Below are 17,983 nucleotides of genomic sequence, written 5' to 3'. Positions count from 1 at the left end.
TTCTAAAAGGAGATAGGGAAACGTCGTGTTATCTTAATTTGATATAATTTTACCTGTTGGTACATATTATTTCCTTCTAAGTCAAAGTGTGTGAAGTTGAGTGTGATCCGGTGCTGTGGCGGTGCGACGATCTCCCATAAACAGTTCTTGGACGGTGGGTAGAGATCAGGGAAGGACGGAGACGTGATGGTCCCATTAGGTGCGTAGAGCGAGCCTCCGCAAGCATCTAAAATTAAGATAAGTCAGTATCAAAAACCATGTCATCAATATTGTAATACATCGCAAGCTTTGGAAGAAGTAGAGAAAAATAGTTTCCTCCATTTTAAAAACCCTTTTTCTTTTGATTATGCGGCGGCGACCTCTTGGACTCCCGCTCCCTACGGGGAGCTGGGGGAGCCTTACTGACTAACCTTGAACCGCTGTGCTTCGTCATCCGCGTTTTTGTGTTGGTAATTCTTTCAAACACTCTGTTTTATAAACCTGCTAAAATTTCGTATATAGCACAGAATACTCTACGTATAGTAAAGTTTGATATATTATGTTTTTTTTACTGACTATAGCAAAATTAAGGACTTCTACTTACTTTCACACTTCTTTCCATCAGAATGCAGTTCAAATCCAATATTGCACGCACACTCGTATCCTCCTAGCGTGTTTACACAGGAGTGACTGCATCCATGCTCAATAGAAGCACATTCATCGAACTCCTTCATGAAAGTTGCTGAGAAACCAGCCTTCTGGACGGTGCTGTCTGATTCGAAGATGACTAGTAGTTTGTTTGAGGTAGATCTGAAAGAAATGCAAAATTTTACGATTCATACAATAATGAATTTTCAAGCTTAAGCTTGAAGGCAAATTAATGGTTCTGCATAAAAAAAAACATTTTTTTTCTTGCGACATAAAATTGACCTATTGGTGTAAAGTAGCTCAGAGCACAATAGGATGGAGTCAAATGGAAAGACCCTTTTCTAGCAGAGGGTTTTTGGATTGGTAGATAAGTTAAATAGTACTAACCTTATGTCTGGTGGGATTTTATGTCCGCAAAACATGCCGATAAGTGGGCTGTCCATGGAGTCACCATCTCTAACCTTCACTTTATCGTATGAGCAAGTATCATGGTTTTCCACTTCGAACGAATGGAATCTCAGTGCTACTTGATAATCCTGGAGAAAAAAAAATTGTTTTGTTGCGCCAGATGAAAAAAATATAATTGATTGATGTTCATTTTAAACACTTTCGTTTTTATAATTAGGTAATTAATTTAAATATTGAACATACTAAAGTGTGTATCAGTTTAAGTGAAAGAGCGCCAGCTTATCTTTTCAATAAAATATTCCATTTGTAAATACCAGGATTTTACTATTATATTAAACAATTACCTGGGGTACAGAGAGCCGCCAAACACAAAGCTTATTGGGTTGATAGTCGTCAGGGTAATTAGGTGATTCCAGATGTCCAGTACTGTCCACTTCTATATCTCCACCGCATACAGCTAAAGAAGAACAAAAATATGTGAGCTTTACACAGACCTCGTCATAAATTTGGTCTACCTATGAGCCTCCACGACTCAAAGATTAAATTCCTTAGGGCAAGAGTTGTTAAAAAAAGATTCAAGGTTTTAGCCAGTTGTTTCTTTTGCATAAATGTTGCAAGTTTTTCAACATAACCATGTTTATAAAAAGCTTACACACAAACGAATTATCACCTTTACAATATATACGTCAAAGTTAACTCTACTATCTTATGCCATTTTATTTTTTTTTACCTTCATAAAACGCCCTAAATCCCCGATGAGGTTTAGGCCTCGGTCCAGGCTGGTACACAACAGTGAGTCTTGAACCAGTCGACCGCATCATCGGGCCTTTCCCCGACCCACAGATCCTGCCAAGAACAGGAGCATCTGGCATGTATCCATCTCGAATCTCCACCCACTCGGTTCGGCATTCTTCAGACTTATGGATGTCTATTTCTGCAATTTTAAAAATAAAACTGTTAAAAGAAGAACGCGAAGAATATTACGATTCAGCGTTTCAGACTCGCTAACAGAAACTCTTCATCAAGTCTCAAAGCTATAGTTTAAAAGTGCTAAGTAAATGATTAAAATTATAATAGCACTTTTATATTAAAATATATCCCTCGGATCCGACCGTCATAAAACAATTCCCTGAAACAATATTACAAATTGGTACAGTATTCATCGTCCTCAACAAATTTTGCAACTGTGCCGTAATTGTGAATATTCTCATTATCAAAACAATAGTCAGTGTTCCCGAATCACTGATTTAATTAAAACTGTTTTCGGAATCAATTTATTTGTACAGTCAAGCCCGTAAATTAATAGCGTTAAGCTGTACAACCACAATCGTAAACTAAACTAGTGACCAGTGGAAATTTACGACCTTCTATCCTCCCAAAACCAGTTTACATTCAACCCTGTATCTCCTCAATTCTCTGGATTGTTTCAGAGAGTTTTATATTACAAAAGGTCAAGGTATTTTGGTTCAGTGTGATTTCAGGACTGGCCGGTAAACGTTGCGAATTGAAGTGGAAACTTATTGCTTTCCATGACGTTATCTACTGTCCGTGTTTTCAGGGCCTTTTTAGACAATGTTTTGTTTTGTTCGCGTTGCAAAAAATAATACTGAGAATTATGGAGTACCTTTAACTGACTTTGAAATAGGTACAATACCGGTAACAATACCAATAATTAATCATTCTATAATATCACTACATCACTCATATCATATCTTTGCTGAAATTGAGTCACCCCATGCAATTCCAAAAAACATCTGAAAATTCGCTTTTGTTTTGTTTTACTTGTCACTTATTGTCTCTCCAAATGGAACCTGTTTTTGTACGTCTGCGGCAAAAGACGAGATAATGTGTTTTGAAGTAAAAGATAGTCTGGAAAGGAAACAGGAAAGTTTGTCTGGTTTAATTGTATAAATCATTTTGCAGTTTCGAATTCGAAAAAGGGCGACCATTTCTGACAAACAATATTTTTATTTATATTTATTTTAGTTTTGTATACATGTCGTTTGATTTGCTATTCACCGCTGCGGCAGCTTCTGATTAAGGAGTCCAGATGGATCTGAAAGTAGTTGTAATCAAATAATCATGAATCCTATTTTTTTTATGAAACCTAAATATCCCGTCCTAAAGACTCCAACGATTTATGCTTATGTGAAAAGTTTAAAATCCTACTTTGTATTACGGTATTCACTTGGATAAGTAATTAGTTGGGCATAGGACGATTGAATAAACAAATATAGTAGCACAAGACGTCGGATATATCTCACAAGATCTTCTTTTCGTGAAGTTGATGATGACCTGGTGTCAGAGTTTAAGCTAGACGTGTTTCTCTCTGCCTCGATAAATTCTTAGATGTGCTGCTTTCCTCACGTTGATTTACTTCACCGTTTTTAGCAATTGATTGTTTTATAGGTATTAAAAATAATGGAAATAAACTTGTGCGTGCAAGGATTTGAACATACGACCTTTGACTGTGCTCCCCAACTGTTTATGCTTTAAATTGACTAATACAACAGAACAAGTATATTTATGCCAATACTTATAATGAATGCTCAATACAAATAAATTAAAAGGCATTGAATTCAGCATCAACAAAACTATTTAAATCCGCGGTTTATTTTAATTATCACTTTGTATTGGAATGAATGCAAACATTTAGTTTATATCGATTTAATAAATGGTGTGTACTGAAACATTACCAATGCAGTCGTTGTTCCGTAATGTATTGTCTGTCGGTACACAATTGTTTCAATTATAATTGAGGTGTATTCAGTTCGCGAAATTGAATACTAGGTATTAGATAGGTATATATATTGTTTAATCTTCTTTTTTTGAGTTGATGGTAGAACTGACATACTCAAAGGATTTAGTAGTATATAGGTACTTTCATCGATGTCCTAAAAACAAAAACCTTCAGTCTTCTCGAATCCCAAATGTAATTAAGTATTTTTGCAACTACGTAGAAAAATATGTTATTTTATTACAGTTACAATTGCCTCAACAGCATATTATTATCCTATATATACTTATCTACTACATATGTAGGATATGCTGTTGAAGCACACATTTTGACAAAAAGTATGGCAGCTAATTTTCTACCTGATTCGAATGACTTAAGTAAGTCTTACTTTTAAATAAAAATAAAATATATTTTTATACTGTTTTATTAAGTGTCCCTTCTTTTAACGGATCAGATTACGTAATTTGTATTCCTGTTCAATATTTTATGTTTGACAAGCAATCCCTTTCGACCCTTACCATTGTGTCCGACTGTCAAGTATGTTTGAACAATATGTTGAGGACAAGGAGACATTTAAATCAGTCCTGAAAATAAGTAGGGCGGAATAAAAGGAAAATTATATCGAGGTATTTGAGTATCGTAACATATTGTTAGTTATTGCAATACTCTTCTTCTTTGGTTTAACTTTTTCCCACGTATTATGTCACAGTCTTTCGAATGACGTTTTTTTTTATGAAATAGCAAAGAATGTTGTATTGAAATTACAGTCAATCCGGATTTAGCTGAATACTTAATTTTGATTGGTATTTACCTTACCCTTAAACTGTAAGGATTGTACTGTACTGGAACTTATCGACATATATAAGTGATGCACAAAAGTGTTTCACTATGATATACAAACAAACTTTGGCGACTTTAAGAATTGAACTTATTTACCGAAAGGTAGCGTGCAGAATATTTCAAACTTAATATTGAACGGAATCGTATCCGTAGAAAGCACTGATTAATTAGCAGTTTCAAAGTCTAGCTCACAAAAAAAAACAAAAGCTCCCTAGATGTGTCTTGCACAAAAAAGAACAGACACAGGGGAACCAATAGTACCGGCCAAAAAGATTTATAGTCACAAGTGACCGAGCGTAGGCCACTTAAAATAAAAGCTGGCAATAAATTCATTAATTCACCAGAATCCATTTATATTCGTAACGGACAAACGAAATGGTAAATTTATTTGCATGTATTGGACCTCATTTAATATATGCATGGATATAAAACAGTACCTATTTTATAAAGGGTCCCTTCACGCCACTTACGTAAGGGCACTTTAGGTATCTTTAAGAGGAATATTTTTATTCTTGTTACGTTAATTTTGTATAGAATCAAATACCCGTATCAAATCTCTTAAATTTTTGGAGACCTTCCTAAAAAGGTACGGGAAAATGTTCGTCATACTTGCCTGAATAATAAAGATTGTTATAAGAAATACTTTTATAAGGATGTCATCCGATTAGGGAGAATGGATACCAAGAAATGTTTTGTTCTGTTACAATGTCGTTTAATGTAGGATAAAATAGAGTGGTGAAAGTATTCAAACGACGACCAAACCCGTTTAAGTTCGAAAAGCAGGTTTTATGTTTCATCTCTTGCAGGAATCTGTTCTCAACAAAACTTAAAAGGGATTAAAAACTACTAATGATGAGAGAAATCCTAATCAAGTTGGACTTCAATCTCTGAAGTTCACGAACGCTGACAAGGGAGGAAAAATTTGTAAGAAAATTAACAAAGCTATATTTTATAATTAAGTCGTCACAATCATTCTGATAAGTTTATTAGGCTAATTTATTTTACTTACAGCTGACTGAGCCCATTTTTTGGGATATTATGCCAGGTAAGAAGCACTTTATTTTTGACAATTTTAATTGTGTTGAATAATTGCTCTTATCTACCTACCAGCGGCCTTCTTTAATGTCAGCAAAAAAATATGATTCATGCAAGTTTTCGCCAGCAGCTTTACATTGGATGGATGGTCAGTAAAAAGCTAGCCTGAATTTTAAGCTCACTTCTAGATCTCTTGGTGACAGCATGGTGTCAGAGATTTTAAAACCGCAAGTAGGCCTCTGGCGTAATTTTAAAAACACCCTTATAAATTTACCAAATTTTCCTTAGCCGTTGTTTTAAGCGAACCTCCGACCTTTGACTTGCCAATTAACGGTCAAATCTGTAATCTATCTCTTCTTGACAGAGAGCTATTTTCTTTTAACATACTTAGTTAGTACTAAGCAGAGTAAAGATGACTAACTTAGAAAATTAAACAGGTATGTTGACTAAACTTAAGTAGTATCACGGTATGTATATAGGTATATCTTACAAACTTGGGCACCGTCCCTGAATTTATCCGAGAAGACATTCGTTCATCCGCTTGTGTCAGCAAACACAAAAATACTCTCTTTGACAACATCTCAGCGACAATATAAACTGGATTATAAACGGTTGTCCAAACACCCATTTGTCAACCAGATAAGGCTTAACGAGATACGCCTGTCAAAGTATTTCTACTAGTCTGAAGGATTATTGCAAGTTGTCGAAATAAACGAACGTTTGAAGGAAGCTTACGAATTGTACGACGCTTAAGTTAAGGTTGTGTCAAGTCGAACGGAAATTATGGACGTAATGTTACGGTCTATAGGTTTGCTCTAGCTCAACACTAAGCAAGTCTGGTGTTTTTTATATTGGTGTTAGTTTTTATGTGGTAGTGTCTGTAAATTGTGTTGACACGGCTCATAAAACACAGTTGCTGTACATTTTATACACCCTATCTCGAAGAGACATTATGAGGGAGTAATAAATTATATTACTGACCATATTCACCTAGTCATAAGAAAAAAATGCTTGTAACGAGTATTTTAGAATGATGTTTCAAAAGACGTGAGAAATTGTGAATTCACTTCAGTTTATATTAGACAAGTTTATGCATGTCCGTAGTGAATGCAAATTGTGAAACTACCTATTTAATAGTTAAAAAAATATCTTTACGAATTCTGGCAATTGAAACTTAGCTTATGTTGCACGGTGAACGATTTTAATTAGGACCTTGTATCTATTTTTCGGTAGAATGTCAATTCGACAATTAAGGCTGTGAGTTTGCCCCTCATACACGACCACCATTTGCTGCATTATAAAAATTAGCGTGTTCAGTAACAGCTAAGGGTTGTCTCAAGTGAGTGCTTTAACAAAATTGGGCTGTCAAGGCTCTTGACAAACACTTCAGCGGCTTCCTGATGGCGCTCTTTTAGGGAAGAATTGACGACTAAGCAGAGGATTTTTAGATGTATACAAAGCGCACGTAATTTTCTGGTTCTATTCTTTTATGGATACACCAGGTTATTTACGAAGGTATAAAAAACTAAACCGATTTCATTGTTCTACATAATATTTAATTTAGTGGAGTTGCCCTTAACTTTGATAAAAATAAACAAAATAATGTAGTATCTGGATTTAAATAAAAAAGCGTAATTAATTTTAATATCACAGCAATTTTTATTGCTTATTTTTTCTATTACTTATATAACAAAAAAAAGAAATAAAAAAGTAACAAGCAAGTACATACTAAACTTGCAGGTAAATGTTAGTAAATATAAAGAGCGAGTTCACTCGATGCAAGTTCCACTTAGAAAGGAATTCAATCAATTAGAATTAAGTGAAATTTCAGGGCGTCCCCGGTCAAATGGAAAGACAATTTGCGCAACTTGATAAGGACTTGACATTCAAACTTTAAGTAAACGTAGATTTATTTAAGTATTAAAAGACGTGCTAAATTGATTCTATTTTTTTTTAAACAGGTCAATTGCGAGCCTGACTTTCGACGCTGAGGATTCCAGGGGTTGTAAACCTTACGAGTAGACTAAAGAAAAATTTGACTTAACTACTTACTTATTTTTAAATTTAGATAACTTTTCGATAGCTTATATACATTACCCTCTTTCTAAGGCAGTTTCCTTTTATTAAAGAACAGTGTAATTGTAATTTAGTAATTTGCTTCAATATATAAAATAATTAAATTACAAAGATGTATTTTTATGTATGCAATGAAGAAACTGCTTCTTGCTTTTGTAACTCTAGAACTGGCATCATTTTAGTACGTACTTCTTTTATTGTGAATGTCATTTGCAATCACATGCTCTGATGAAAAAAAAACATTATTTTTGTTACAAGTCCATTCACAATGTTGTTATAGCTTCGCTTTCTCGTTTATTCGCTTTTCTTTCGAAAGCTTTCGTGTATTGTACGCAAGTTCGGTGAAACATTTCTTTAAGAATACGAGAAACTCTTTCCTACGTTTTAATCTTAAAGTTACGATCAACCTTTGTTTGATTCTGAAACGGTTTGGCAAAGAAAATCTGCAATTCTTTTAGATTTACTTTTTAACACGCTTTTATTGTAAATATACCAAATGTATAGTTGCCGTGTTAGGCAAACCATTAAAATGTACAAGTAATATCAAGAAGGTAGCGAAAAACCTCAAATGCATCAAAAAATTCACGGCAGGCTGGGAGTGTTCACACAAGGCAGTTAGTAGGAAAAAACTAGTTCAAAGTACAGTACATAGAATATAGACATACCAGTTATATTCAATACGACTCTTTCTCCATGCGTCGCGACGATACGCCACTCACAGCGCTCCGGCGTCGTCGGCGGCGTCTCACTGCCCCACCCGGGCGAGTTGAACCAGCCAGAGTTACTAAGCAATGTCTTCCCACACTCTGCCCACACAAACATGATTAGTATCTATTAAGTTGAAGATAAGATCTGATTTAGTATGGTCACTATGTGTTAAAGGTAAATTTATAAATTAGTAGGTGACTTGTTTTGACAATTTTGGACATTTGGAGATGTTTAGAATACATGCATGCCAAGGGCTTAGGGCCAAGATTTTTAAGTTCGTCGGTAAAATAATGTTGTAAGCCAACTAAATGAAAAATGAACGTAGGAACGGACGTAGACCAAATCTGTAAATGTTATAATACTGTCTTTGAGAAGTCGTTCAAATCCGCTAACAGTTGCGACAGTTTTTTTTAACCAGTTTTTGTTCCAATAAACAAGTTAATTATTTAGTTGTTATTTATAACTTACTTGCACACTTATACAGTAGATTAGTCTGCGCTATATCACTGGCACTCAGCCGCACTCGCTGCCCGATCTCCGGCCGTTTCTTCCCATGGACCTCTAGCGGCAATATGGTATCCAAGTACGTTCCCTTGCTGAACGTATTTCTCGCGTAATGCATTATGGAATCGTAATCATATGTCTGTCCTAGAGAATTCACTTCTTCTTCAGTCAGTTTGTTGAAGTTGTATTCTTGGCCTGTAAGAAATATATGGATAAGTAACCGAGACCTGATCATGATGACAGAGGTAATGAGGAGGCAAGATAACTTTTGAGAAGGTGAAAAAAGTTTCTCTTTACAGTATCTGTTGTGGAAACGAGACAGTTTACTATTTGACGTATAAAGGCGTCTTTCTCTCACAACTACATAGTACTATTTTAAGTGGTTGTAAATCTCAATAACGCGTTATGGTTTGTTTATCTTTTCAAAAAATAAGATTTTTTTTAAGTGTACGTTTTAAATGAAAATATTAACCCTACAAAATTTTAAGCATGACAAAACAATTAATGGATTCAATGTTCACAATCTGTAGAATTTCTATAATTTTGTACCCAATTACCCTAATAAATTAATAATAAGAATTGTTCCGACTATTTGTGAGGATAATGCCTGTACTATCTCTCTCTACAATAGAACTGTTTCTCTTGTCTGAGCAAGACGGCGGATTACGGCGGTAAAGCATCGTCTTGCTTTCCCAACGATATCGTGCAATTATAATTTCATGGTACAGGCACTGAACAGAACTTTGTATTGTTATTACATAAAACATTATATCTTTTGGAACAAAGCTTTAAGTGAAAGACGATGTCATAGACTTTTGTAAAGAGGTTTTATTCAGGCTTTAATGGTTTGTAGGTATTATAACTTTTTTAATACTTTTGTTTTATAATTCCCTGTAAAGGCTGGATTTCGTTTTTCATACTTTTGTTCTGAAATATCTTTCTCATACTTGTTGTAACGTCTAAACATGATTTATTCAGTGAGATGTTGTCAGCTTGATGGACGCTAACATGACGCGTTGTTTTTTGTTTTATTCAGATAAAAGACATTTTTTCTTAATTTTTTTTATTACGATAACTTCGGTTTTATGAAATAAAAAAATATTTATATTTATAGATATTTAGAAAATGTACAAGCTTTAGCTTCGTTTGAGGACGATTATTAATGTAGTTATCAGAAAAATGTAATAAATATTATTTGTAATTTGTAATTCCAAAACTGAGCTGTTCAGTAGGTATTGAGGTACCCCGCCATTTTATAGAAAAATACGAGAATTACTTGTCGAGTTTAGGGGTATAAACGGAAACCTATTGCTAAGGCTCCATCAGTCCATATAACACCAGGCCCTATCAAGTACCCCGATAGCTAGACAGTTGACATCTTCCCAGATGATGTCGATATATCTGTAGCCAAGAACAAATTTAAAACTTTAAAACCGAGGATAACAAATTTAATGGGTGACCAATTTTCTTTGCAATTTTTTAGCCTTTTTCGCATCTTTATTAGACTAAGGAAAATTTGAGCGGTTTTTTTACATTATATGAATATTTACACTAATTTTATTTGTCATTAAAAACCTTATAAATTTAATAGTATTAGCACTAGGCAAATAAAGTTGTTGTGCATGCTGTTATTTATTTAGTTTTGTTTACTATTTCAAAGAGGTCTAATGTCAAAAACAAACTTTTATTTCAATCAACATTCTCAACTCGACATTGAACAAGCAATCTATTTGTATCAGTGATTTATTATTTTATTGAAAGAGAGTTATACAAAATAATACGAAAACATAGTGATTAGGTACGTCTGTAGCGAAGTTAACGAGACAGGTGACAAATTGATGGGCTATCCGCTGTCAAACAATTCAATATTATAGTTTTACCAAGAGTTTTGGAAATAAGATTTGTTTTTGTATTTATTTTTATAGCTTTTAGTCGAATTGAAGAACGTTTGTAATAGTGGTTCCAAACTATAACCTTATTTTGAAAAATTGTTAATCTAGGAATGATTAATTTGTAATTTTTATGAAAGTAATCACAGATTTTGATTACTTTCATAAAAATGAGTTTTAATTAAATTTTTTATGTGTAAGGGTTTTAAGAATTAAGCCCATTTATTTTTATTTTTTAACCACGATTTCATTGATGTGTAAGAATGGTAAATCATGTTTTAACTATGTGCGTTTTAAGGTGTGGAGCGTATTTTGTTCAAAAGTATTTTAGGTAACTACATTTATTTTCGTCAAGGCCGACATTTGCATTGCAGTAATTTAATCAACGCTTGGAAAAAAAGCGCATTCAAGTAAAAAACTGCCTGACTGAAGCGCATTTAATTCTTAATACGGATACATTTAAACGGAATCCCTAAGTTTCTAATACTGTAGGAACACTAGGAACGTGTGCAGTAGATTTTGGTATCTTTAGCAAAATTTGTTCATGTAGTAGACAGTACAATGCATGAGACGTAAACAATAAGTAAAATTTAAACAAATTTTCTTTTAATACTACTTTGAAAGAAAAATAGCAAGATAAAAGGAAGAAAACATTAAAAATGCAAAGGATTTGAAAGATATCAGGGATGAAGTCTAACAAAGCTATTATAGGCTAAAGTTATTGGATAACATTGTAGTTCATTTTATACGCGGAAAGCTCAACTATTTGAGAATCTTAAGGAATGTGTAGAAGCAATTTTAAGCAAAGCACGTAGTAGACGTCGCCCTAGTTTACTTGTATTACCAAGACCTCGTACAAATTTCTCCAAAAGAAACATCACCTATGAAGGAGCAGATATTTATAATAACTTACCGTCGAACATTAAAAATGTAAGCTCGTTCAACGTTTTTAAATCTCAACTCTCGAAATATATAACAGAAAACTTTTCTTATCCAAAGTCACATTAATCCAATCAAGTAATATAAAAAAGAACAAAATAAAACGTTGAGCGTGTACCTACAATTGTACTCCTAGCTATTTAACATTACCCATTTTGTCGCTTTTATTGTTTTAAACTATCCTTCTGGCTAATGATATTACTTATTGTTATTAGTCTCTAAGTTAACACTTTTTTACTTATTTATCGGTGGCGGTTAATTAGATAAACTAAATGTTATTTTGTATTCTCATGTAAGTGGCTTTATTGTCTTTTTTGGGAATAAATGATTTTAAACCACAATTTAAAAGCATAAATTGCCATATATTTACGACGGATTTAATAACTCCTATGACATTTTACTGATCGTTTATTAACTTTCAAGTTGAAAACACTGACTTGGCAACACCCTCTTATGTACAAATTTTGATCTAACATTTCTACTAGCTAAGAGACATTTCTACAATCGTCCGTATGTATGGAGATGACTAGACATAGTCACGTGACTTTTCGAAACGAAATGTCACTTTCATACATTTGGACATAATATTTGCACTACCTACATAGTATACAACAATAATTCAACATATTTTTCACTAGACTAAACTGAATACGATGTAAATACAAAGCAATGTTTTAACAGCAAACAGGCAAGGTACGATTATACACGAGCCAGAGTTAGTTGAAACGAGATATTGATGGTAATATGATCACGGTTATATTAATTAGTGTGGAGACGTTGTTGACATTGCGACAGTTAACGCGAATTTATGTAGTGTAGCTAGTAAAGCAAACAGGCTAATACATTATGTAATGACAGGTAAACAAGAGACTGTGAACATTGGGATACAATATGCTTGTGACCAAATTGTTGAAGGTAATCGAGATTCAGGTATTATTATTAAATCCAATGAACTGTTGTAAAATCCAAGACTATAACGTTTGCTTACACGAAACGTCATAATTAAAATCGGTCTGGTTCGAATCAGACTCGTGATATTACGGATTCTAGATAAGAATACTTGAAATACAGATAAAATAAAAAAGAATATACATTTCTATGACTGTACCAACAGTTGTTCTACAATTGGCAATAGAAAGAATACAACACCTCAGAAATACCTCACCTTTTTCTAGATTTTTAGAAAGACTTTGACGAACGGGTGGACATAGGTCTATCATCAGTCCTTATCTAATAATTAGATACTGCCGAATAAATCTCACTGTCAACAGCGGAGCTTAAGTAATAGGCTTTTGAGAGCGAAAAGTTACAACAACAAAATTAAAAAAAAATCTGAAGTTAAAACACCAAAAAATGGTGGGATGGAAAGACCAGAAAAGAAAGTATTCTTAAATTTGTTTTAAGACGATCACTAATCACGAGTGTCAACTAAGTATATCATAACTTTCCAGGAACGACATTGTTAGGGAGTCCTATTCAAGCAGCTATCGCAAAACACGCCAGCGATTCACTTAGAATTTAAGACTGAAGAACTTTAACTATTTGGGCAGACTTGAATAAGAAAACTTCATTCAAAATAAGACTTTAAAACACCGACTCCATAGTGCAATTTGGTCTATCTGTTAGTGTTAGGCCACTTTAATTGAATCTAAACTATACGTAGTTGATCTTAATCTTTGATTGTAGCAAGTTATTAAGTTCAGGGCAGAATGTCTGAGATTTTGGCACGCTCACTTGGTATTTTACTTGTCTACGCTTTAGTTCGCTGTTGTTATAAGGATCCTAATTTATCAGCTGCTAACGTTTCTTTAACATTTTGTTTGGTTTCCATTGTGGTGGAAACTCTATAATTAATCAGGATTATCTTACTTAATTCATGCCTACATAAACTCTCGGTAATTCTTTTCACTAAACCTTATCTTCTTGTTTCGTATTTGTCTTCTTTAGAATGTAGATTTAATTTGAGGTTTTATGAAATGCTTTGTGGGGTTTTTAACTTTCAAATTTATTTTTCGTCAAATAGCCAACGAGAAAAGCATCAGAACTTTTTAAGATTACCAATAATCCTAACGTAAGTTCCCTTTTCAGTTTAATACAGCAACACTAATACGACTTGACAACAATTCCAGTGACAATAGGAACATACAATTTAGAAATAGACAAAGCTTTAAACGGGGCTCCCGTCACTTAGAACCACATTATGCTAGTAACACATTATCTTCTAATTGGAACACCGGAGGATAGTGCTATAATACTGGATATTTAGGAAGTGAGGCGCATACTTTAGATTAATATAATTGGGTAATGACCATAACGCCCGGTCGGTTTATACCGTGATAGTCCAGTTGATAACGCGATTACCGCGCTATTGTGAAATTGGACAAAAGACCTACATTAAACGATCTCAGAATTTCGAAATTGCAAATCTAGACCATATTTGGTGACGGACATAGTTGAATTTTCTGTGTTGTGGATTAAGGAAGTGGATATACTCCCCAACAAATGGTCTCGCCTTTTAATGATATACCAAAATAATCCGGAAAGGTATCGGGTCGAGGGGTCCCTCAAAAAGGATCCTATTATTCACGTCAAAAATCTTAAATTGACCCTTTAGCAACATAATTTCAGTCCAGAGCTTTCATATTTTTAAGTTAAGCGTCGAAATGTTTTCCGTAGTCTATGAGAGCTTAGTAAGCGTCCTATCTGCTTTTCATTTGGGAACTCGAGAATTTAGGTATTTGCTAGCAATTTGCATCGTAGATACCTTCAGTCTTTCGCAAGCTAGTTTAAACTGTTTCCAGCATCAAAATTCTGTCTTCATTTCCTTCCCTCTCTCTCTAATATGACCTACTATTTAATTATACATAGGTACTTGTTTTGTACCTAAACATACCATAATATTCGGGTTGCCTTAAGCCTGTTGCACGCCCAATCCTCACAAAGGATGGTAATAAGTCCCGCGTGATTAGGCCGAGTCGTCCCCAAACGTAATAAAAATTTAATACTTCCCTTTTTTGTATAGAGCTACCTTTTATACATTTTATTCTGAATCTTCTCTGCAAATGAACCTTTATTTTTTGTGTTTGAGCTAGTCAGGGAAGTTTAGAAGACTTTCTATGTCATTAGGGTAAATTAGTTAGTTAGGCTTTAAGCCGTTTTAAACATGTTTCAAAATCGGACTTTTAGATGAGACAAGAATATTTTGCAAGATAAAAAAAATAGAATAGCTGTTTAGACTGGCCTCTTAAAAAACAAATGAAAATTGGAACACGATTCTTTTGTTTTTATTGTCCACGTTCTTCTTTAGCTTCCTTAAAAGGGGCGTTAATTATATTATTTTAAATACTTATACAAATTGCATTTATGCTAACGACGTGACATTTTCAGCATTCGCTTCCCTATAAAGTACTCTGGCTTAAGCCGGGACGGCGCGCGGCGACTGCGAGAGGCGCGCGATTACCCACTTTTCACTACGGCTGTTATATAGTCTCACTAACGTTAAGAGAAAGCTGTTCTATAAATTTGAAAATGTATTTGACTGAAATACTTCACTCACTTTTTACTAATTTAGTTGATTCATTTTTGTGCTCAAAGAAATTCATGACGTTCGAGACGTTAGCAGTGAAATGCGCGTTTAATAAATTTATTTGTTGCAAACACAAATATATTTCAAGTGATATAATTTTCTGTCAAGTGGGCACATTGACGTCTTCGTGCAAAACAGATCACAAACATGTCAGTTAGCGACCATCGTCGAGCAAACAAAAGAAAGCTACATCAGTTTTAATAAACAATGTCAATACAATTGCAGGGGAATGTACATTCAACAATAAAGTTAAAGAACTTCCTTCATCCTTCGATTTTTCTATATTCAGATATTCACATACTGCACTTTTGATAATACACAACTTTGTGGGTAAGTACTTTGTTTTACAGATTGATTGATTGTATTCGGGAGTCTATAGATATAATAATGTTTACGGACTTTTGTAGCAGACTTGCAATACATATATGGCACTACTATACGCGTATCATAACATGAGAAAAAAAAAACACTTTATAACTGAAATAAACATCACAAAATGTATAAAGATAGAACAGGACATGAGAGGACAATTCATTTCTTATTCCTTTTAGCTGGTGACGTTAGCAGTCGGCTTTGCATAATGTCGCTGTCTCTTGCAATGTGAAATGGTGGCACAACCTTAGTGACACCTGTTTACTTGCGAATGCAAAATGAATCTTAGGTATTTCGTTTACAAGGTGTTTTGGTAAAACACGAGCATGTTTTAAATTCCGCTTTTGAGCACGTCTATAAACTTCGTATGATAATGCATTAGTTTATTTCGAAAAGAAGTTTGGTCATGCCACACGGAGTACGATGGGCTGATGATAAGAACTTTTTAATTTATAAGGGATTTTTAATTTTCAGTCTGTTTCTAAATGGATAGGTGAGTGGTATAGGTTTACCACTACCATCTCACTTCGCAACTTTTGTCGAGTTCGGTCCCAGCGCAAAACAAGCATTTGCCCCCAAAAGGTTTTAGGCCGGGTGTCTTTGTGCTCGAAAACATTAAACCAAATATTCACTGCTCAAACATTATTTAAAATTTACCTAATTTGTTTTTCTAATATCAATTCACGTTTTAAACAGATTGATTAAATAATTCAATACAACATTATCTTTTCAGTTCACTGACCGCTACAAAAGCCTTTATCAGTAAAATTATCAATTAAATAATTATTTAAAAGCATCCGCATCGCACAATGACTTAATTTATATTATACTTATCAACAAACGCAGAGACACATTTAAAAATGTAATGACAAAATGGATACCATTGAACTTCGAACAAAAGTATTTTATGACACCGACGCGTAATCGTCGTAACGCACATTGACCTCGTTACCTTAAGGAATAAATCAATTTGTCAGATATTATCATGACGATAATAAACAGGAAGCAGGATCATGTTTTGGTTCCGGAGCTAACTGATTATGCGTCAGATGCCGCGGTGACGTGACACTTGAATGTGGGACGTGAGTGTCACTGTCATTGTGGATGCTATTACACCGATGTGTAACACAAACAATTATAAAGTTTGCTTTAGTTTTATTTTTTATATTATTTTGTCATAACTTTGTTGAACCTTTACTAACAGGATATAACGGTTGATTTGCACAAAAAGCCACGTATAAACTTATGCGTTTACGTATATTTTGAGAAAGTATTAAGATGTTTTTAAATAACAACCAATCTTACTAAGGGGTATCGTGTAGCACGGCTAGCTGGGTTGAGGAAGTCAGATAGGCAGTCGCTCTTCGTAAAATACTGTTACTTAAAAGCATTGTGTTGGACTAGAAGCCAAACCCAACGTATTTGGGATAAGGCTGATTATGATTTCAAAATTAGCTCCTTAATTATGGTATATGAAAAAAATATTCAAATTAATATACTCATACCTTGTATTACGACTTTTCAAAGCAAACTTAGCATTGCAGGAGCGAGACTCCACTTTCCATTGTATACATAGCGCTGTCTCGCTTCCACAATACCACCAGTCCTGCTTCAAGCTTGTAAGCGTATAAATGTATTGAATGGTTGACGTTAAAAGGGAGCTATGAATGGGTGTTGTCCAGCTATTGGTGGAAAATGTTTCCCATGCTGTTATTCGAGTTTCGACTTGCATGCAAGGCTTCAATACGTGTTATTCAGGTTTCAGTCTGTAACGTGTCAATAACCTTTACAACAAAGCTGAAAGAATATGTGGTAGTTCATCCATGGGTATAAACTACATGTAGCTTGTGTATTGTAACTGAATATCAAATAGTGTGTATTTTGTTAATGATCAGTTTTTAATACTGTCAGGTTGCCAGAGCTCCAGAATACAATCAATAAATATACATAAAGTGAAAACAAAAAAAAGGAAAGCTAATACAAACTTAATTAAACACCAGAATTCTAATGAAAACTCGTCTAACAGAAATATTGTAGCTGCTAAACAGTTTCGCGTCTGTTCATGGCAGTCGCTGCAAGGGCATTGAAGAAAACCCATCGGTTATATTTAGAACATTATTAAAAACTCATTCCCATAACGCTACATATACATACATACAAGCTTATCAATTTGATTTTCAATATTATTTCAATATCAGGACACGAGATATAATGACGTTTCTATTGGTAACTTGAGTTCGGTTCTCAGCCATTAAACCTTTT

The 17,983-nt window shown here is 34.1% G+C and overlaps 1 protein-coding gene across 1 annotated transcript in view; it reads right to left on the bottom strand.

Annotated features, from left to right (window-relative positions):
• Positions 1 to 17,983, bottom strand: part of LOC113500429 (tolloid-like protein 1) — a 77,648-nt gene that overhangs the window by 4,179 nt on the left and 55,486 nt on the right. Inside the window, exons 8-14 of the mRNA XM_026881220.1 lie at positions 8,900 to 9,130; positions 8,389 to 8,529; positions 1,766 to 1,969; positions 1,380 to 1,492; positions 1,015 to 1,163; positions 584 to 789; positions 54 to 226 (exon numbers count right to left, since the gene is read on the bottom strand). Of these exons, the coding sequence (XP_026737021.1) occupies positions 54 to 226; positions 584 to 789; positions 1,015 to 1,163; positions 1,380 to 1,492; positions 1,766 to 1,969; positions 8,389 to 8,529; positions 8,900 to 9,130 (1,217 nt within the window). The remainder of the gene's footprint in view (positions 1 to 53; positions 227 to 583; positions 790 to 1,014; positions 1,164 to 1,379; positions 1,493 to 1,765; positions 1,970 to 8,388; positions 8,530 to 8,899; positions 9,131 to 17,983) is intronic.

The sequence above is a fragment of the Trichoplusia ni genome, chromosome 14 (genome assembly GCF_003590095.1).
Source record: "Trichoplusia ni isolate ovarian cell line Hi5 chromosome 14, tn1, whole genome shotgun sequence".
NCBI lineage: Eukaryota > Metazoa > Arthropoda > Insecta > Lepidoptera > Noctuidae > Trichoplusia > Trichoplusia ni.
Note: the sequence above shows the minus strand (reverse complement) of the source record. Positions and strands in the feature narration are given on the sequence as shown.